This window comes from Saccopteryx leptura, chromosome 3, assembly GCF_036850995.1.
Source record: "Saccopteryx leptura isolate mSacLep1 chromosome 3, mSacLep1_pri_phased_curated, whole genome shotgun sequence".
In the NCBI taxonomy this organism is placed as follows: Eukaryota; Metazoa; Chordata; class Mammalia; order Chiroptera; family Emballonuridae; genus Saccopteryx; species Saccopteryx leptura.
In genome coordinates, this window is record NC_089505.1 from 100984763 (window position 1) to 101007389 (window position 22627).

Here is a 22627-nt window from a genome sequence, read left to right on the forward strand (position 1 = left end):
AGTGTCGGCCTGGCGTGCAGGAGTTCCGGGTTCGATTCCCGGCCAGGGCACACAGGAGAAACCATCTGCTTCTCCACCCCTCCCCCTCTCCTTTCTCTCTGTCTCTCTCTTCCCCTCCCGCAGCCAAGGCTCCATTGGAGCAAAGTTGGCCCGGGCGCTGAGGATGGCTCTGTGGCCTCTGCCTCAGGCACTAGAATGGCTCTGGTTGCAACAGAGCAATGCCCCAGATGGGCAGAGCATCGCCCCCTGGTGGGCGTGCTGGGTGGATCCCGGTCGGGTGCATGCAGGAGTCTGACTGCCTCCCTGTTTCCAGCTTCAAAAAAATACAAAAAAAAAAAAAAAAAAAAAAAAAGAGTGAGTCTTAGACAGATGAAACAGAGGGAATCTGGTCATTTTTTAAAAATAAAACATCGTTCAGACTTAAATATAAATAAAATGGAAATAATGTAAGTTATTTATTCTTTCTTTGCGGACCAGTACCAAATGGCCCACGGACTGGTACCAGTCCGTGACCCCGGGGGGTTGGGGACCACTGATCTAAGGTGTTAGCTAAAGCTGCTGGTATGTTCCTGTTCTGTGCTTGGCAATGTGCTAAACTCTTTTTATGGATCATCTCAGATTCTTTCAACAAGGAAGTGTTTTTCTCCCAATTTTCTGCATGAGAAGACCAGAGCTCAGGGAAGTTAGCTAACTTGTTCTGAGTCCCATGACAGCAGACACTGGACTTGAAGCCGGGCCTGCCTGGCCTCACGTGCCACCGTCCTTCACCATGTCCTGCTGAAGAAGGTGTCCACGCTGCCCCTTCTGACTGAGCAGCCTGGGACTGCTCTAGAGGCCTCCAGACATCCCTTTTCCTCAGATTGCCCACAAGGCAGAAGATGATTTCCCCAAGATGGCGCTGTGTCACGTCTCACCCACCAGCCAGCCCCAGCATTTACCTGGTGGGTGTGGACGAACGTCGGCAGGGCATAGCCAAAGACCCACCTCTTTAGGAAAAGGTTTATACCCTCAACAGAGGCTCAAATCTATTATATGCTGTGTGCTGCTCTGAGCCTTATTCACTTAACTGGGAGCTCTGCCTCCTTCTCTAAACTGGCGGGTGTCACTGGACCTGGGCTGGTTTTTGAGAGAGAGACGCGAGGTGACATGGAAACCACGCAGCGCTTGGCAGCTGCTCGGTGACCAATTCTTCTTTCATTATGAATTAGTGCTGCCAGCTAGAGAGATTTGGCCAAATCAAAGTCAATAAATATTTTTAGGTGTCTATTATGTTCTAGACACTGTGGATTTAAAAAAAATAAATGTCACATGCTCACAGAACTTACAGTCTATCAGGAGGCACCAGTTTATACACAGCTGTCTTGCGAGAGAATGGCAGGTGCTGTTCCAGCTTGGCATTAGGCATCGTGAAGAACAGCCAAGAAATGGAGCCCCCCTGGATGCACGGACGATGGTTGGGAATGTTAAATTACTCTCCATCTGCTTGATGGCCCATTCTGCAGCCATTAGAGATAATTATGACAACTTCATAAAACATGAAAATTGTTTAGGATAACTAAAAGCGGCCCGGTACAGAATTGTGCATTGACTATGATGACAAGTGAGCAAAATACGCATTCACTGTGACAAAGACGGGAGGAAACCGGAAAATGAAAACAGCTGTGTTTGGTGGCCTCTCGTTATGAGGAATTTTCTAAAATTCTCCTTCCAAAATGCCCTTTGATGTTTCTGCATCGGTTTTATAATAAATAAACTTTGGTAGGAGGTTGGGGTAGGCACATGGAGCTGAACCATTGTCAATTTTTTTTCTGCTTTAGTTTTGCTGGGTGCTGGGGCTGGCTTCACTTCTTAGGAAAGTATTGCCCAGTGTCTGAGCCTTTACAGAGTAGAAAGAACAAGTTGTTGATCTAAGAAGGAGAGGGAGCATAACTTCTCAAACTTTAGATTTGCCATCGTCTAATAGTAAGAGTCTACTGATTGAGAGCCTTCTAAATGCTAGGCACATGGTCTCCTGTCCTCAGGCAGTGTAGTCTAGTGGTCAAGCACATGGGCACTGGAACCAGACTGTCCAGGTTCAAATCCTAGCTCTGCCATGTACTAGCTTGAGATTGTAATAGTACCTACTTCACAGAGTTATTGTGCTGATTTAATTATCTGAGTATAGCTAAAATGCTTAGAATAGACCTGGCTTATTAAGGTGTCATTATGTGTAGGCTGTGCTTATGGCCCTACAAGGTAAGAATTACTATCCCTATTTCACAAAGGAGGTAACAGGTTTAAAAAAGTTAAGTGACTTGCCCAAGGTCACACAACTAGTTTAGAAGCAGATCCAAGTTCAAACCTGGGCCTCCCTGACTCTAGTATCCTCTTCTGTCTACTAAGCTACACACATTGGAGGCTTGTTTAGGGGGCAGGGAGTGTGTATACTTGTATACTCCACCAAAGAGCTCTTCCCAGTGAACAAGCGTCTCCCTCTGTGACTGACCCCAGTTGTCGTGGGGTTGCTGACGGAGCGATGAAGTGGGAAGAGACCGTCTCAGCCTGATGAATCCTGTCCATCCAAGACAGAGTGGATGTGAGGCCGCCCCCCACCCTCAGAGCTCGCCCAGGAAGCAAACCTTTTCTCAGTGTTGTCCAGGGATTCAGGAGGTCCACTCGGCATTCCCTCCTTTTCCACTATGAAGGCGACTATGGAGGATTTCCCTCCATAGTTTGAGGAATGCTGGGTGTTTCAATGCCCTCTCGACTCTGGGGGTCTGTGACTAATGGACTTATCAGCATAAGCTCCAGCCCACCAGGGTCTCCTGGTCTTGCCTGTCTCTGTGGCCCCCGCTGACCCCCTCTCGCTGCCTTCCGTAGCTTGTGGAGATCATTCTGTTCTGCCTGCTGCTGTACTTCTACAAGGAGAAGAATGCCAACAACATCATCGTGATTCTTCTGCTGGTGGCATTACTCGGTAAGCGGGGCTCTGGGTGGTTGCATTTGGCCATCGCTGAGTGAGTAGCACCAGAAGGTCCCTGCTGGCCGGAGGCAGTTCCCGTGAGCTCCATCACATTGCTGGCTGCGTGCAGTGTTCTTGTTCAAATACTGAGTCTCCTAAGTGCCAGGAATGGTGCTGAACTGGCTACAGCGATGCACAGGACAAACAAACCTGGGAGTGCCCCCATTCTAAAGGGAGGACACAGCAATGAACAAGGGGACAAAGACATAATAATACACATTTGGGTGGGGGCGACTGCAATGAAGAAAAAGGTAGAGTAAGAGTGAGGAGGGTTAAGAGGTTATTCTAGAGAAGTCAGAGGTAGGGCAAGTTTCAATAACTGAGTCCATAAAGGTCCATGTAAAACCAATCAGAGCTTAGGAGGTATTCTGGATTCAAAGGCATTTTGCAAAGAATTGGTTTTGCTCTCTCTTTTTTTTCCCCCTTTCTCTTTAGAGGGACCAGTGTAATGGGGCAGATGGTTCCTAAATCAGATTGGGGCGAGGCTCTAACCCCGCATAGTGTGTGATTATTCGAGCTTTGGTAAATACCTGTTCTTCCTGGAGGAGGAGAAGGGAGTGGATGAAACCCTGCCGCTGCCTCCCAGTTACTCTCCCTGTTTAAGCGACACTGTCCTCGAGCTATGGGCATGAGAGAACCCCCGGGTCTTGGGTTATGGGGGAATTCAATGAGATGAGCACGGGTGCCTGATATGTGTTCCTCTCCTGTCCTTCCCAGAGCAAGCCCAAACTCCAGCGGCAGCCTGTCAGCCACACAGAGAAGTGTCACTGTAAGATAGGGTTATTTTGATTTTTCTAAAAACAGCTGTTTTGAGATATAATTCACATACCATAAAAAGTTCACCTATTTAAAGTATGCAATTTAGTGGGTTTTAGTGTATTCAGAGTTATGCGAATGTCATGATCAAATTTCAGAACAGCCTGACCTATGGTGGCGCAGTGGATCAACCTTTGACCTGGAACACTGAGGTCGCCGGTTCGGAACCCTGAGCTTGCCCAGTCAAGGCACATATGAGAGTTGATGCTTCCTGCTCCTCCCCCCTTCTCTCTCTCTCTCTCTCTCTGTCTCCTTTAAAATGAATAAATAAATAAAAATAATTTAAAAAAAAAAAAAAAAAAAAATTTCAGAACATTTTTGTCACCCAGAAAGAAACCCTGTGCCCATTAGTAGTCACTCCCCATTTCCCCATCCTCCCAGCACCTGGCTAACCACTGATCTACCTTCTATCCCTACGGATTTGCCTTTCTGGATGTATCATAGAAATGGAATCATACCGTTCCATTTATGTGTGGCTTTTTGTGACCTGCTCCTTCAACTGAGCGTAATGTTAGAGATTCATCCGTGGTTTAACATGTCAGTGGTTTATCCCTTGGTGATTTTGTTTTGTTGTTTGTTTGTTTTTACAGAGACAGAGAGTGAGTCAGAGAGAGGGATAGATAGGGACAGACAGGCAGGAATGGAGAAAGATGAGAAGCATCAATCATCAGCTTTTCGTTTCAACACCTTAGTTGTTCATGGATTGCTTTCTCATATGTGCCTTGACCGTGGGCCTTCAGCAGACTGAGTAACCCCTTGCTTGAGCCAGCGACCTTGGGTCCAAGCTGGTGAGCTTTGCTCAAACCAGATGAGCCCATGCTCAAGCTGGCGACCTCAGGGTCTCAAACCTGGATCCTCCGCATCCCAGTTTGATGCTCTATCCACTGCGCCACCGCCTGGTCAGGCGGTGATTTTGTTTTAAAAGTGGGTTGGAAGAGAACAGTCCCAAAATAACTTCTCTTGCTGAGTAGCAAGGCAGAGGTTCTGAGGCACGTTGGCCGCTCTCCTCCTGTCTCCTTCTCACTGACAAGGACAGCCTCAAGACCAGTGGGTGCTTGTCTTAACTGACTGTGGGTGTTTGAACACCAGTCTGTGGAGCCGAGAGGCCCAGATGCCCCCATGGGTAACAAGCTGTTGGCAGGAGAAAGCAAAATGAGCAGAAGCTGAGAGAAATAGGAAAGCAGGGCATTCAGCCAGAATAAGAGGTTCCATTTGTACCAGAGTTGGGGGTCATTTCTTTTAACTCTTGCTTTAGCGGGGGGGTCTGACAGTGTAGAGTTAGGAGTCATTTAGTTGTCCCCATGGTGAGGTGAGCAAGATGGTCCACCAGGTGTGTGAGAAGAACATATTATAATTTATTTTTATCTCCATCTTTTAATGGTATTTCCTACATGTTTAATAACTTACATATAAGCAGCATTGCATGACTATAATTTTAGAATATATAAACACATATATATATTGGAAAAGCATGTGCATATACATTAGAGGTAAGGTTCCAAAACATCTGGGGACCTCTGTCCAAAGAAGTGTTTTTGAAAATGCAACTGAGTGCCCTGGTCAGGTTGCTCAGTTGCTTGGAGTGTCACCCGGATGTGCCAAGGTTGTAGGTTCAACCGCTGGTCAGAGCACATACAAAAAACAACCAATGACTATATAAATGAGTGGGACAGCAAGTCACTGTTTCTGTCTGTCTCTCTCCCTTAAAACTATAAACAAAAATAAATAAATAAATAAATAGACAATTGAATACAATATGGTAAAAGAAAGAGCTCTTGACACATTACATGTTCTTCCTGTGATTGCCATGAGAATGATAATCAAAAAAGGTTCATTTATCTATCAAAGATTGTTTGGACCTCCCACTGTGTTCCAGGCACGGCGCTGCCACTTGGGGTTCAGAGACTTGATCTCATTGCTTTTTCTCAGTAGAGTTTGGAAATAGATACCTGTCAGGACTTTCCTTTCCTTGCTTCTTTGACATAGCAGCACAAATAGCGGGCAGCCCATGGCAGAAGGCCCAGAGATCTGGACAAACTCATCTCCTCACCATGTGAATCACTGGACTGACTGTGCCGGGGTTCCCTCCATCCTTTCACCAAGGCCTTTGGGATGGTAAACTGACTTCCAGGGTCTGACTCCCTCCACGTCCCCGAGGTCCCCACATACCTGTTCACCCCCCTGCAGGCTCGATGACAGTGGTGACGGTGAAGGCCGTGGCTGGGATGCTCGTCCTGTCCATCCAGGGGCACCTGCAGCTCGACTACCCCATCTTCTACGTGATGTTCGTGTGCATGGTGGCAACTGCCGTCTATCAAGCTGCGTGAGTTGCAAGTTCTTTTCCTGCTGGGTCTTGACATGCCGGGCCCTTCCATTTTCTGGGCCTCGTTACATTGTTTTCGAAGCGAGAGGGAAGGCAAAACATTCAGATGCAGGGTATCACCAGGGTTTTGCACCTGCTGTAGAGCGCAGGGCCGCTAATGGGCTGAGCTGTCACGTGTGGGGGCTCTGTTGCTTGAAAGATGAAGCCTGGAGTGGATGTGTTTGACCTTCCACTTCAAAACATCAGAAACGCCCAGTGGGGCAGCCTCGCTTCTCATCTGCCCCGAGGCTATGCCATCCCCACGAGGTGTCTGTTTTTCAGCTAAGTGAAAAACAGGAGGTTGTCATTTCTAGTCCTCAAGATACCCCAAGTGGAAGAGCAAGGTGATCACTTCTCTCTCTAAGCACAAGAATTAAGTCAGAAGCAGCCATACTAAGGGCAGGGCTGGGCCTTGTTCACATCTGAGACCTGGTGCCCAGCAGTAGGTCTGGACCTGAGCTCACTGTCCACCAGCGTGATCTGGAGGGATCATGGAAGTGACTGACGTCCAGGGTAAGCAGCCTCTACTCTCACTGATTCCACATGAACGGATTCATTTCATTGCCACAACGCCCCATTCAGGCAGATGGTAGAATTCTCTCATTTTGGATATGAGGAACTATGCAAAGTGAGGTTAAAAGGCCAGGAAGTGGTGGAGCTAAAATTTGAACCCAGGCATCCTGCTCCCAGCCCAGGCCCTTCCCCCTCTGCTCTGCCCCTCCCCCAGCTTCTCTGAGATGCAGATTCTGTGTCTACAATTGAGAATAATAGTCCCCACCTGAGAGAATCACAGAAAACTCTCATTGCAGCCCCCAGGATAATGTCCGATGAATATCAGCTTATTTTATGATCATTGTTACTGTTACCATGTCAATTATTGCTGTTGTTAGTCCTACTGCAACAGTTCTAGTCATCGCCACTGAGCCCCTGCCAGGTGCCAGTCTCTGTGCCGAGCACTCCAAGGGTTACAGGACGAATCAGATGCCCCGCCCACCTCCTGGGAGCTTCTCACTCATCCAGTCAGCACGCATTCACTGAGGGCCTACTGTGTGCAAGGCCTGTCCTGGGCCTTCCACACCCAGACACGGAGCAACTGTCCTCACGGTGCTCATAGCCCTGCAGGGGGCAGCCCAGTAAACACGATTACAGTTGAGTGGCAAGTATGCTATGGTGTAAGCAGCTATAACTACACAGAGAACGGACAAAGAGTATATTCTGAAATGATGGCAGTTTTTATCCTAGATAGATTAGGAATAATTCCGATTTTCCACCTCTTTTTCCTCTCTACAGGGGTAGGCAAAAAGTAGGTTCACAGTTTTTTGTATGGGAAAAGGCATGCAGGTTACGATTATAATACAGAGGGTCCTTGGGTTATGACATGGTTCTGTTCCTACAACGGTGACATAACCCGAGTTCTGGTATAAGTCGAAACACACCCTAGCCTAACACAGATGGAACACTTGCGCTCTAACAGTCCAAAATGGCATGGGTAAGCATACTGGGGGATGCCAACTCCCTCCCTCACACTCCGAATTGTTGCATATTCTTCCACCGCACACAACCAAACTAGTTCGCCCATGTAGTCCGTAAGTACGATGCTAATGGCATAAACCGAAACACTCATGTCTCAATTTTTGGTTTTTATGGGAGTGAGCATCATAAACTCGAAACGTCATATGTCAAGGCTATCGTAACCTGAGGACCCCCTGTACAAGAATAAACTGTGTTGACTCTGGCCAGATAGCTCAGTTGTTTAAAATGTTGTCCCAATATTCCAAGGTTGCAGGTTTGTCAGGGCACGTATAAGAATCAACCAATAAGTGGAACAGCAAATCAATGTTTCTCTCTCTCCCTCCTTTCTCTTAGTCTCTCCCTCCCTTCCTCCCTCTCTCTAAAAATTAACAACAAGCCTGACCTGTGGTGTCACAGTAGATAAAGCCATTGACTTGGAATGCTGGGGTTGCCAGTTCGAAACCCAGGGCTTGCCTGGTCTAGATACACAAGAGAAGCAACTACTACAAATTGATGCTTCCCACTGCTCCCCACAAACTTTCTCTCTCTCTCTCTCTCTTGAAAAAAAATTCAACAACAACAAAAAGAAAAACTCTGTTTCACATATAACTGTAAACCTACTTTTGCCCACCCCTGCATATTACAGTGATCACATTATTTTTGAATTAAGAAGAAAATGTATTTTAAAAAATTGTTAACAAGACAGAATGTGATAAGTAACATAAGAGTTTCTTAGAGTGTTTTAATGACCAGAAATGGCTCTTTTTAGTGGGGTGGGGGCTCGGGGGACACAGAAGTGAGGGTGACAAGAAACATGTGGTCAAAGGTGTGAAGCCAGGACGCATGGCCTGCTTGGAGAATGGGGATGGGCCTCGGGCTATGAATCTGGGGAAGAACAGGAGCAAAGCATGGACCTCAGACCTAGAGATACTCAAGGACGGCACCTTTAGGAACCCGAGGATGGGTCAACTTCGTATTTCAAACCAAGGCTACTATCCTCAGCTTTCACCTCAGCCTTTCCGACATCCCCACAGCCTATTGACCGGAGTGCTTTTGTCCTGCAGGTTTTTAAGTCAGGCCTCGCAGATGTACGACTCCTCTATGATTGCCAGTGTGGGCTACATTCTGTCTACAACCGTCGCCATCACAGCCGGTAAGTAAGGGTGGCTGATTGCTAGATTTCTTTCTGCTACCTCAGCAGCAGACACAGTACCCCAGCGTGGAGGGAGGAGGCCCCGCCTTGCTCAGAAGGCCAATTCTGCTGACTTGTTCTGCCCCTGGAGAAAGTGTAGGATTTAGAGTCCGAGAGACCTGGGTTTACATCCCAGCACAGTCACAGAACTGTGTGGCTCTGGGAAAATCACTTAACCTCTCTGTGGCAAAAAGTTCTAAATTCATAAAATAGAATAACTCTCACCTCCTAAAATTGAAATATGTACTTTGTAGTACCTATGCAAGGTTTCTTTAACAATTTTTGCTGTCATCTGCTAGCTCCATAGCTTCCATTGGACAAAGGACCACAATTTCTTCTTCTATATAAATTTTAGAGGTGTGAGTATATGAAGCATCAACAACATAATAGGAACTCAGTGATTATTATTATTATATCCCCCTTTGCTTCTACTCCACCCATAATTATTTTTTTTCATTTTCTTTCTGAGGTGGCTTTAGAGGCTGCAAACATTTCAGAGTTTGTTTGTTTTTAAGTGGCAATGGTGACTAAAATCTTGAGAGTGAAAAAGGCCAGTAAGAACCAACGTGCTTGCCTTTGAGGAAGGCCTGGCCATGATGCCCTGTGCATTGCACTGCACGTCAGACAGGTGGTGCCCCAGTCCTACTTACAGAGGTTGGAACGAGCAGCGTGCATGCCCGCTGGGGCCTGTGCTGTAAGCAGTACCAGGGACCAAGTGGGGCATTGACCCAGAACAGCCTGGAAACAAACCTAGTGCGAAGAGAAGTCATGGTCAAGAACTTCGGTCCAGCCAAGGTTGACAGGAAAAGCAAGCACCAGGGTAAAGTCAGAAGTTGGGCAGGGAGTCAGGAGCTCAGGAATACTGCATGATTCCAGACAGACGCCGGCTGCAGGGGGAGGGTGGCAGGCCCGTGTCACTCCTAGGCTTGCCATCTGAAAGCTCAGACAGCTTAAGTATGAAGCCTTCTTTATCTGTCCGAAGAAAGATGGGGGAAAGGAGTATATAAAAACTGGTAAACACAGTCTGTAGTTTACCTCGTGTATTGTTTCATTGAAGGAAGCTGGGGGGAGGGTCTATGGTAACCCTGTACTATTTTTGTGAGTCTCATGTTACCTCAAAATAAAAAGCTTTTTTAAAAAAGATGGAGCCTGACCGGGTGGTGGCGCAGTGGATAGAGCGTCGGACTGGGATGCGGAAGGACCCAGTTCGAGACCCCGAGGTCGCCAGCTTGAGCACGGGCTCATCTGGCTTGAGCAAAGAGCTCATCAGCTTGGACCCCAGGTCACTGGCTCCAGCAGGGGGTTACTCGGTCTGCTGAAGGCCCACAGTCAAGGCACATGTGAGAAAGCAATCAATGAACAACTAAGAAGTCGCAACGCGCAACAAGAAACTAATGATTGATGCTTCTCATCTCTCTCCGTTCCTGTCTATCTGTCCCTATCTATCTCTGCCTCTGTAAAAAAAAAAAAAAGATGGAGATAAGAGGGGTCTGGGCCTGACCAGGCGGTGGTGCAGTGGATAGAGCAGGGGTCGGGAAACTATGGCTCACGAGCCAGATGTGGCTCTTCTGATGGCTGCATCTGGCTCACAGACAAATCTTTAATAAAAATAATAATAACATTAAAAATATAAAACATTCTCATGTATTACAATCCATTCATTTCCCACTGCTCATGTTCATGGTTGTAGGTAGCTGGAGGCAATCACAGCTGTCCTCCGGGACAACACCAAATTTTTATTGGATAGTGCGTAACGTACACGGGTCGTTGTATGGCTCTCACGGAATTACATTTTAAAATATGTGGCATTTATGGCTCTTTCAGCCAAAAAGTTTCCCGACCCCTGGGATAGAGCATTGGACTAGGATGCGGAGGACCCAGGTTCGAGACCTCAAGGTCACCAGCTTGAGTGCGGGCTCATCTGGCTTGAGCAAAAAGCTGACCAGCTTGGACCCAAGGTTGCTGGCTTGAGCAAGGGGTTACTCAGTCTGCTGAAGGCCCGTAGTCAAGGCAAATATGAGAAAGCAATCAATGAACAACTAAGGTGTTACAACAAAAAACTGATAATTGATGCTTCTCATCTCTCTTCATTCCTGTCTGTCTGTCCCTATCTATCCCTCTCTGACTCTCTCTCTCTGTCCCTATAAATAAATAAATAGAATAAAAGAGGGGTCTGGGAGAGGGGAGAAGGAAGATAGCTGTTCCTTTACATGGCTTTTATTCCATTCTTCTAATATTTTACTAGGTGCAGACATGATATTTTTCGATTGCTTTGGTTTCCTGCAGGGAAGAGAGCTTGGCCAAAGCCCAGACAGACTTGTGAGTCGGTGATTTGAAAACAGCTCATCCATGTTTTCCCTTATTTGCTGCAGGTGCAGTATTTTACCTGGACTTCATCGGGGAGGACGCACTGCATATCTGCATGTTTGCACTGGGGTGAGTTCCCTCTGCCCCTCTGGCCCCAGGGCCTCGGCCTTGCCTGTAGGGTTCCAGACAGGGTGCCTCTCTCCCCACTGTTGTTCTTACCTCAACAGAGAGCCAGTGGAGCAGGTGGGACTGGAGCTTTGTCCCCAGAGGTGAGCACTTTACTTCCCCCAGGGCTTCATTTCCTTCCCCTTTCCTCTCTTTTGGGCTAAAATGTAATCTCCTTGCCATTTCTAAAAGTCACATCCCGGCCTCAGATCAAAGAAATGCATATTGAAGCTACAGGAGAAGCCACCCTTTTGCAAAACCTGATAGGATCGGTAATGTTCCTGTTGGCAGGAGGACAAGGAGACTGTGCGAGAGGACAATTTGGCCGTATCAATAAAAATTTTAAGTGGGCATATTTTTGATGTAGCCTTTCATCTCTAATCATTTATCTTGGGAAAATAATTGAAATAGGACATAAAAACACATGAATGAGGCTACTTATTAATTTTAAAGTTAATTGTACAAGCAAATAACTGGAAGCAACTTAAATGCCCAACAGTAGAAACAGGTTAAATTATAGTATATCCATATAATAAAGTACCATGGTGCCATTTTAAAAATGGAGGCCAGTCTATAGGTACTGACATAGAACAATGTCTAGGATCTATTAGACAGAAAACATTACCCTTTTTAAATATAAGATCTGGCCTATTCTAAGATCCCACATTTCCATTTCTAAATATATTCCCAAAAGAAATAAGTACATATGGCCCTGGCCGGTTGGCTCAGCGGTAGAGCGTCAGCCTGGCATGCGGGGGACCCGGGTTCGATTCCCGGCCAGGGCACATAGGAGAAGCGCCCATTTGCTTCTCCACCCCCCCTCCTTCCTCTCTGTCTCTCGCTTCCCCTCCCGCAGCCAAGGCTCCATTGGAGCAAAGATGGCCCGGGCACTGGGGATGGCTCCTTGGCCTCTGCCCCAGGCGCTAAAGTGGCTCTGGTCGCGGCAGAGTGACGCCCCGGAGGGGCAGAGCATCGCCCCCTGGTGGGCAGAGCGTCGCCCCTGGTGGGCGTGCCAGGTGGATCCCAGTCGGGCGCATGCGGGAGTCTGTCTGTCTCTCCCCGTTTCCAGCTTCAGAAAAATACAAAAAAAAAAAAAAAAAAGAAAGAAATAAGTACATATATTGATAAAATGATGTCTATATGAATACTTATAGTAATTTAATTCATAATATGTCCAAATTAGATACAACCCAAATGTCTACAATAAGAGAGTAAAAAACAAATTGTAATATATTCAGACAGTGGATTCAACACAACAATTAAAGATGATGAACTAATATTTAAAATAAAGTGGATGAATCTTAAAAACACTTATTGGGTGAAAGCAACTAGCCATAAAAGTGTCATATCGCCTGGCCAGTTGGCTCAGTGGTAGAGTGTTGGCCCAACATGTGGATGTCCCAGCTTTGATTCCCAGTCAGGGCCTCCCCCTCCCCTTGTCTGTCTGTTTGTCTGTCTGTCTGTCTGTCTCTCTCTCTCCCTCTCTCTCTCTTTCCTCCTGTTCTCCTCCAGCAGCCATGGCTTGGTTCTAGTGAGTTGGCCCTGGGCACTGAGGATGGCTCCGTGGAGCCTCTGCCCCAGGCACTAAAAATAGGTCAGTTGCAAGCATGGCCCCAGATGGAATTTGCAGGGTCGATCCCAGTCAGGCGCATACAGGAGTCTGTCTCTCTATCCCCCTTCCTCTCACTTGGAAAAGAAGTGGGGGGGGGGGAGAGTCATACACACTATGATGTAGCTTGGGAGACATTCAGAAACAGGCAAGTTGACTTTGTGGTGAGAGAAGTCAAAATGGTGTTTTCCACTGGAGAAGGGTTACATGACCTGGGAGGAGGCCCGAGAACACCCTCTGGAGTGGAGGGAATGGAAATGTCTTCTCTGTTGGCAAGTGTGTATACACAGATAGAACTCATGGAACTCTATACTTACAGTCTGTGTATTTTACTGCATGAAAGTTATACCTCAGTGTTTAGAAAATGTTCTTGTTTATCTAAGCTCTAGGGAAAAGAAAAAAAAAAGACTGGAAGAATATACACCTGCCTGGGGTAGGGGGACTTGGGAAGCACAGGGACTTGCTGATTTTTACTTTATCTCTACACCTGCATTGATTAAATTTAGGTTATAAAGAACTTCTTAAATTAAAACAAACATTTTTAAAGGCAAGATTCTGAGATACAGGCTAAGTAGCAGTGAGGAACCGCGAGAGTTATGCCTGGGAGAGTCCAATTCATTCTGCTGAAGGCCCACGCAGAGCATAGTAGGGCGTACAGGGCTGTTATTATTCGTCTCATGTCTGCGCCCTGCTCTCTCAGGGCTGCTCCACGGTGAACACACCTCCCTCCGCAGCCTGCAGCCTTCTTTCTATCTTTTTTTCCATTACCTGGGTTTGAAAGTATCCGTCCCAAGCTCACGCTGGCCTTATTTCTCTCCCTCCCTTATCTCTCTGTCCCTCAGATGCCTCATCGCGTTCTTGGGCGTCTTCTTAATCACACGGAACAGGAAGAAGGCCATTCCATTCGAGCCCTATATTTCCATGGATGCCATGCCAGGTAACGTTCACATCCCTTGTCTCCAGCTGGCCAACTTGTCCATATTAGAATGACTGCTGCTTCCTGTTTAAACAGAGACAACCAGCCGCTGGGTTTGGTACAGGGAAGATGTGCTGTGCCGTTTATGGTGTGACTGTCTCTCTCCCATTTTTTTTTTTTTTTTAATTTCTGTGCAAAAGAAGAGGCAGTGGCTGAGGAGCCTCAGCTGGTTTTGAGCACATCTTGCCAGTTCCCACGTCTATTTTGGGATCTTTTAAAGACAATCCTGATTCACACTGGATATAATTATGATCGGCAGCAGCAGGCTTCATGCCTGCAAAAGGAAAAATCCATTTAGCTATAGCTGGAATGGAGTGAACAGAGAAGGGAAGGAAAGTGGGATGAATGAAATTCAAATACTATAACCTCACTCCTTAGACTACGAAGGAGTGGACTCTTCTGGAAAGTCTAATTTCCCAGGGAATTAAGGGTTCATTCACACTGAGAAGTACAGCTCCAGTGCAATGAAGGGCTAATAATCACATGAATGTGTAAATCAGCAAAGTACTGTGCAAAAAGGAGTGGTGGGGCCTGTGAAGAACTGGAGAGCATCTGTCCAAACCAAAGGGATGCAGATTTTAAAAGTTAGGAAAGGCCCTGGCCAGTTGGCTCAGAGGTAGAGCATTGGCCCAGCATGTGGATGTCCTGATTTTCATTCCTGGTCAGGGCGCAAAGGAGAAGTTACCATCTGCTTCTCTACCCCTTCCCCTCTCCCCTCTCTCTATATCTCACTCTTCTCCTCCCGCAGCTATGGCTCAGTTGGAGCAAGTTGGCCCTGGGCACTGAGGATGGCTCCATGGCCTCACCTCAGGCACTAAAATAGCTTGGTTGCCAAGCAACGGAGCATCGTCCCCTAGTGGGCTTGCCAGGGGGATCCTGGTCGGGCACATGCAAGACAGGAGTCTATCCCTCTGCCCCCACTGCTTCTCACTGAAGAAAAGTGTTATTTAATTTTTTTTTTTTTAAAAAGAAGAAAAATTAGGACATTGTGCCAGCCCCATCTAGGTTTGCTGACCTAAATTCTCTGCGTTGCCAGTGACCACTAGCTTTCACTCACGATTTTTATTTTTGATATATGAGATTGAACACTCTCCCACACTTCATTATGACAGTCTAATGAACAAAATATAATCACATTGATGGCATAGAGTGCTCCTAATTACAGAACTCTGTGGTGTATGTGTTCTCAGGGCTGACTGAGGTGACCCTGCCTCAAATGACCCCAGAGTTTATGTGTCTGCTTTTTATATCACTTCCTCATCTCTCTTGCTGTTAAGCCGTTGTCTGTCATTCTTGCCGTTACCAGCCTGCCATTCCTGCCGTTACCAGCATAAGCACTCCAGGGCAGTCTTCTCCTTCGACCCAACTTGTTCGAATTGGGTATAAAATTAAAACAAATAAGCTCCAAGTTGGGGCCTTCAAGTTTCTCCTAGGAGTTAAGTGCATGAGCTTTTACTGCATGGACTTTTTAAACATCTAACCTGGCTGCTCAGATGCCTTTTTTGCTTACTTCCTTGTTCTCGGCTGTGTTCCGGATAGATGAGGGCGCTGGATAGCTGAATTCCAGATAGGTGAGGTGTCAACTCTGTGTGTGCAAGTATGTGTATGTATCTGTGTGTTTGTGTTTTAATAAGCTGTGTATGTGTATATATCTATATAAGAATATGTATATGCATATATACAGATGTGTTTTCTGGTAGAAAATAGAAGGTAACCTAAGGTAATCCTGAAGATCAGCATTCTGTGGCCTGTTTGTGGATGTGGCTCTTGCTTCCTCTTTGTACCGTGTGACCAGTGGGAAGTCGGTGTTGAGGAAAGGAGGCCCTGCCCTGTTTCTCTGGCATGTCAGACACTTCTGGGTAGACGTGTGTTCTGTACTATGAAGAGCGTGGGCTTAGAGTTCAGATGATCTAAATTCAAGTCCCGGCTCTATCTGCTACCCGCTCTGCTGCTTTGGGTCTGGAGCTCCCAGGGCCTCTGACCCTCACTTGTAAATGGGGACTCCTTTCAGGGTGGTGGGGTAACATGTTAAAGGCCCCTTGCATGGTGTCTGGGACATGGTAGATGCCTGGTTACATTTGATATCACTTCTCCTTTGCTTTAAAGAAAAAAACCTTCAAAAATTTCAAACATTCATTTGACCTGTTGCCAAGTAGAACTTAAAGAACAAAACTGCCTAAACAAAGTGGCTTTTCTAGGTATTCGGTTTCCCTGGTCAGCAGCAGGACCTTGATTTTGGCCTGCCTAGACTGGTATCTTCACAGCAGGCTAGTAGCTACTGTTCAAGAGGCATTCGAATCCCAAAAGTTCACTACATGTCACAATTTGGAGAGGCTTTAAGTAATTCTACCACCTGAAAGACTTCCAAAGAATAAAAAAGAGAACCCTGGCTAGATAGCTCAGTTGGTTAGAGCATCGTCCCGAAGCACAGAGGTTGCTGGTTCTGTCCCTGGTCAGCACACATACAGGAATAGATTGATGTTCCTGTCTCACTCTCCCTCTCTCCCCTCCTCTCTCTAAAATCAATAAAAGAGACATTTCAAAAAATGAGGTCTGACCTGTGATGGCACAGTTGATAAAGCATTGACCTGGAACGCTGAGGTCGCCAGTTCAAAACCTTGGGCTTGCCTGGTCAAGGCACATTATAGGAGTTGATGCTTCCTGCTTCTCCCCCTTCTCTTTCTCTCTCCCCCCTCTCTAAAATGAATAAATAAAGTATTTTTTTTAATGAGGAAGAGAAAAGCAGGTCCTGATAGGCCTTGGTGCTCCCTGGCTAAACACAATTTCACAGAACGTCTACCTCAGACAGGGCCACTCCCCGACCCTGATGGATCAGGACACAAACAGGACCACCCCAGAATCATGTCTGAACACAGACAACACATGAACTTTGTCAAAACCCCAAAAAGGACCAACCATCCCCCTGACATAAATGACCACCGCTCTTTACCGATCACAGCGTTAGCCTCCATCTGGTCTCTCTCCTTCTGGATAAGAATTATTAAGATCCTCAGTTACAGAATTATCCCCACTTCCTGACAGCATCTAATCTAAAGCAAAGCCTTTCTTCCTTAAACCCTCACCAGAAGCACCTAACACAAACCCAAATAACACGTCCTTTCTAATACCTTCTTACTAAAACACCCCACAGCTCCCCATGGTGTCTGCCTCCCTCATGGCAATGAGTCAGTAAATCCAAATTTGTTAGACGGTAGGTGTGTTCCTGGTGGGTTTTGGCTGGAGAGCATTGACAAAATCCAGAAGCTGAACTATGCCTGATAAGGCAACTCTCTTCCCTGAGGAATGGGCATCACCTCCTCTTCCCCCAACCCCCAAATTCAAACCACAGACTTAAACTGTATCCTTCAAGGCTTGTGCAATGTGGGAGCAAAGGACCTTCCACAAACTGTGTCTTCCCAGCCTGTTTGCAGAGTAAGCGCACAGGCTTTGGTGTCAGATCCCAGCTCTGTCTCATTAGCTGTGTGACCTTGGGCGGGTTACTTCACCTCTCTGAATCTGTTTTTCTATCCAGAAAATGAGGGTAGTAACAGATCTCTGTTATAGGGATTTTGGAGATTAGGTGCAGGTATATAGGGTGGTCCACACAGCATTTCAGTTAAGAATATAGGCTTCAGAGTTTAAACCACCTGAGTGTGAATCCTGACACTGACACTTAATAGCTGTGTGACCTACAACTACCTCATTTTCCTTATTGGTAGTTGTAAGGATCGAATGAGATAAATCTTTATAACTGCTTAGAACTGTGTCTGCCACCAACTAAACATTTAGTACAGGTTAGTTATTATCATTATTGCTGTTGTTGTTACTATTACTATTTAAAGGACTTAGCCCAGTGCCTAAGGCGTATTAAGCAGTCAGATGTCAGCTGTTATTATCATCATCCAGGTTTCATAGAAAGCACTTTGTATTCAATTTCTCATGACTCAGCCTGGGGCCAAGAGAAGAGTCTTAAATCCCTACAAGGTAAGAGTTGGCCTCAGAAAAGACCAGGTCCCACCTGACTAGGGGATTATAGAATAAGGTTCAAGGAATTGATGACTAAAGTCTTTGCTGTAAAGTGTAAGTAGAAATCCAACATCAGTGTGCCCAGGAATAATAAATAAAATCATACCTTACCCTGTTTGTGGATTGGGGATGTTAATGTTAAGGTCAAAACTCTCCCTCTGAGCATTGTGATGCATCTGTCACCATGAGGTGTCCATGACACAAAAGTTACCCTCTTCTGCCCTGGCCGGTTGGCTCAGCGGTAGAGCGTCGGCCTGGCGTGCAGGAGTCCCGGGTTCGATTCCCGGCCAGGGCACACAGGAGAAGTGCCCATCTGCTTCTCTACCCCTCCCCCTCTCCTTCCTCTCTGTCTCTCTCTTCCCCTCCCACAGCGAGGCTCCATTGGAGCAAAGATGGCCCGGGTGCTGGGGATGGCTCTGTAGCCTCTGCCTCAGGCGCTAGAATGGCTCTGGACGCAACAGAGCTACGCCCCAGAGGGGCAAAGCATCGCCCCCTGGTGGGCATGCCGGGTGGATCCCGGTCAGGCGCATGCAGGAGTCTGTCTGACTGCCTCCCCGTTTCCAGCTTCGGAAAAATGAAAAAAAAAAAAAAAAGTTACCCTCTTCTGTCAACAACAGAGTGAAGTTTTCTGGATTCTGGTTTAATTCAGCAGAAAAGTGTTGGCATCTACCATGTTCAGAGCACAGCACTTAGTCCACTCACCCTGCGGCCCAAACAGACATTCCCACCTCATTCTATCTCTGATGATGGTTTCTCTTGACAGCAGCTGATCTGTGCATATTTCCTGAAGATGTAGTCCTTCTTGCTTAGCAACCATAATATGTCTAGTGTATATTTATGGGCATTCTTTTTTCAATCTAATGCATTCAGGAAATCAACAATGCACATGATTAGCTCTCTAACGCTATAATTAGTCTGTGTCAGGATAGAGGAAGGTACAGCCTCCTGTGGCCCCCTCACCACATAATGATTTGGGGGAAATGGATTTCCTTTCAGGTTTGCAGAACATGCATGACAAGGGGATGACAGTCCAGCCTGACCTCAAAGCTTCTTTTTCCTACGGGGCCCTGGAAAACAATGACAGCATTTCTGAGATCTACACTCCTGCCACTCTGCCCGTCATGCAAGAAGAACACAGCTCCAGAAGTGCCTCCGGGGTCCCCTACCGTGTCCTGGAACACACCAAGAAGGAATGAGCCCACCTTGCAGGAGACTCGCCCGCCCTCCACTTATAACTGCTCAAGCCATGCTGGCAGTGGTTCAACTCTTAATTCAAAAACTTGCTTTTCAAGTCTTATTAAACCAAGACCTGTATGGTGGACGGGGTGATTGAAAAGGCTTTGTCTCTGGCAGAGGATATGTTATAAAATATCTCAGTCTTGGGAAATTTCAGATGTTGGGAGTGAGGGGAGAGGAGGAAAGCGGTATCCCAGGTCGGCGGCACGGAATTCAGCCTCTGCTGGTTAGCCCAGCCGGGTTTGGAAAGCCTCTAGCACCCTCAAGGTTGGTAACTGGGCATCCTCAAGTCAGTGACCAAAGGTTGCCACCATCTTCAGAGCTAAAGCAAGGCAGAGATTCCTCCACTTTGGCTCTTCAAATCCAGTGACAGGCTGGAGACCTCTAAGTCTGGTCTTCCCCCACCTCCCGTTACAAGCCGGATCTCTACCCCATCACTCGTGATTCTGTCTTTGTGATCACTTGGTATTGCCTGCACACGGCCTGTGGGCCAGCCGTGGGAATTCTGTCCCTCGTCCCGCTCGCCCATAGGCAATGCTCTTCTGCCTTCCATTGTCTACCCTCCCAGTGAAAATGTGCTTCGTGTGTTTATATTGGATCTACTCTGAAAGCTAATTTGGTTTCAGTTCTGCAAACTACTGGATTGCTTTTTCCCCCCAAAGGAACTGGGAAGTTAAGAGAAAAGGGGGAGAATAAAGACAGGGACAGAGTGATGACACTTCAGCCCATAAAAGAGAAAGAATCCCTTTCCATCTTACAGAAAATGACTGCATCACTTATAAAAGGGTAGACGGGGAACTCTGGCTGTTTTTCATGTATTCTCCTGTACACCAGTGTCCTGGGAAGACGAGGTTCGCCTCCCCTCCATCCTCTCCATTATAGATCGACAGACCAAGCTTGAGTTCTTGGTTCATTTTCTTGGCATCAATAGAGACCATTTGGGTCCTCATCCCTGTGCACATGTATCTTGGAGACACAGGCTTTCTCAAAAATGGACCTGCCGCCATCTTTCTGGCCGAGTACCTTCTTCCCCTACACTTACTGTGTATTTTTTGAGAATAAAGGTAAAGATTTGTAAACCTTAGTGAGCATAAGAATCCTCTAGGGAGTTTATTTAAAATGCAGATTCCACCCCAATCACAGATTCTCTGATTAGGTGGGACTGGGGTAGGAGGGCCCAAGAGTCTGCAGTCTTAAGTGGCAGCACAGGTGATTCTGATGCAGGTTACCCAAGGACCACACATCTTGAAAGCCTAATAATTGAAAGAGATGATCAGCTTTAAAACCCCCCAGGGGCCAGCACAATCCTACTGGAAAGTTGGAATTAGGATTCCTTGTTTCCTCCCTGGGGCTCATTTGGCAGGTTACATAATCCCCTTAGGATCAGAGGCATTTCTCCATTCATTGATTACTACTTAGAGCTACACTTACTGCTTCTCTCAGCAGCCTTTAACTAATAGGCAAGATAACAGTGTTAATAGACCAGTGTTGATAGATCATTAACCTTTATGGATTGTGCTTAATACCCATTTAGTACCTTGACTTCAAAAACTGACTCTGTTGCCTGTGGTAACCATTTCTGTATTGTATCTTAACCACTTCTGTATTGTGTCTTACAAGCCTAAGAAGGCAGCAATGAATGACCTTTTCCCCTTTGGGATAGGTATCCACTCAATGCAACAATATTTATGAGGCATTTACTATTTATTAAGCATTTGGAAGGTGAGGGATAAATAAATAAATAAAGGCCAGCAGGGGGAGACACAAAACCCAGGAAAGGCTAGGGAAAGAGGCAGAGCAGGCCAAGGACAATGGTGGGAAAATGACAGTTATGGAGGTCCTGCTAAAGATCAGGCCCTGAGCCCAGAACAAGGTATTCAGAATGGAGGTGATTTTGGCCACCCTCTCATTGATGAATGGTAAATCTTGTTAAGTTCTGGACAAAGCATAGAAAGTCAGGTGATCACCCTAGCCACCCTGCCAGCAGAGGAGCCAGCGTTTGCAAAGGCACAGAAATAGGCAAGGGAGATCACAGGGAAAGGAGAGCCAGGGAGGGTGGTGGGAGTTGAGCCTGGGAAAAAGAAGCAGCGGAAGCCACATCAGAGAGGGCCTTGAATGCCCAGTGGAGGAATTTAAGGTTAGGATATCCTAGAAGGCGTGGGGGTTCCCAATGGTTCATGAGGAAGAGAATGGCAGGACCAGCACTGATTGGAAAACAGGCCGTAAGCAGTGTAAAGGGAGGATCTGAAGGGATAATAAATGTCACTTTTCAAGGTCAAGCTGCAATCCTGCAAGAACAAAACACAAAAGGGGAATTACAGTCCAGCTCCGCTGCTATTCAAGAGAGGATGACAACTTTCCACTCACATCCCTGAATCTTTATTTTTTTCTCGTGGCTCTGACATCCCCAAACCCTCCAGTATGTTCCTAGCAACATTAAATATCACACCTCCTTCTCCTTTCTAGCAGCCCCATACAGTTATATCTGGGTTAAACTTTTCAGTTGTTCTGTGGTCTTCCTCTCCTAACCCCCTCGTCTAGAGGCTGGGATTCTGGGTTTCCTGATCAGAGATCAGAACCAGTTCTTCGCAGACTGGCGCCTGCAGGTTTTGATGAGAGTTCAGCACCCCTTTCTTGGACCCCTCCGGTGAAGCCCCAGGTCTGATGATGCCATCCCAATAAGCTTCAGATCCTGTGGGGGTTTGCAGCATGGAATTGAATGCTGGGCAAGGAAGGAGGGACTGATCTATCTTCATTACTTTTCTGGTGGAAACCAGCCGGCTTGTGTATATAAGTCATCCATGTTGGGGTACCTCCAGCCTGTGGCCTTGTGAATTCTAAATCTGGTCCAACACTGGCTGAGAAGCAAAAAAGAATTTACTGTGTTTTTCTGAAGAGCTATGTAAATGAAGTCACCTTGGAATATATTCTATGTGGATGCTTATATTTTGTTAACTTCTTGACTACCATGGCATGTCTTATTTTTCAAAAAATGTGTGTGCAAAGTGAAAATAAAATTATGAAGTGGTATTTAATTTTAAAACAGCCCATGTGATAGCTGTTGAGTTTGAGTCTTATGTTTGGCTAATACCTCCTAGAGTTATCGAGAGCATTGCTGTCCGATAGAATTTCCTGTGATGCTAGAAATGTTCTAACATGGCAGCCACAAGCCACACCCATTGTGATTGAGGTACATCACGGTGATTCAAAGAGAGAAAGAAAACAGACTTTACTCTGGGCATTTTCCAGTCCGCTGCTACCATTTTAAAACTGAAGACGGATAAATTCAAGAAAGGCTCAAAGCTCCTTAGGACACTTGAAGTAAAAGGGCAAGACATGTCAGGGCTGAGTCAATTCACCTCAAGTCAACTCACCTAAAGCAAACAGCCTGATCTAAGACCTACTTGGATAAATGTTGCATTTCA

At 46.5% G+C, this 22627-nt stretch overlaps 1 protein-coding gene across 2 annotated transcripts in view; it reads left to right on the plus strand.

The window, feature by feature from the left end:
- Positions 1-22247, plus strand: part of NIPAL3 (NIPA like domain containing 3) — a 49075-nt gene extending 26828 nt beyond the window's left edge. Inside the window, exons 7-13 of one of the 2 annotated variants that reach the window (XM_066375452.1) lie at positions 2860-2956; positions 6005-6140; positions 8756-8844; positions 11256-11319; positions 13807-13901; positions 15480-15511; positions 18963-19025. In XM_066375452.1, the coding sequence (XP_066231549.1) occupies positions 2860-2956; positions 6005-6140; positions 8756-8844; positions 11256-11319; positions 13807-13901; positions 15480-15496 (498 nt within the window). In that variant the 3' untranslated portion in view covers positions 15497-15511; positions 18963-19025. Of the gene's footprint in view, positions 1-2859; positions 2957-6004; positions 6141-8755; positions 8845-11255; positions 11320-13806; positions 13902-15479; positions 15512-18962 lie in introns of both variants that reach the window. The other variant, XM_066375451.1, reaches the window with a different exon arrangement.
- The last annotated feature ends 380 nt before the right edge of the window (positions 22248-22627 follow it).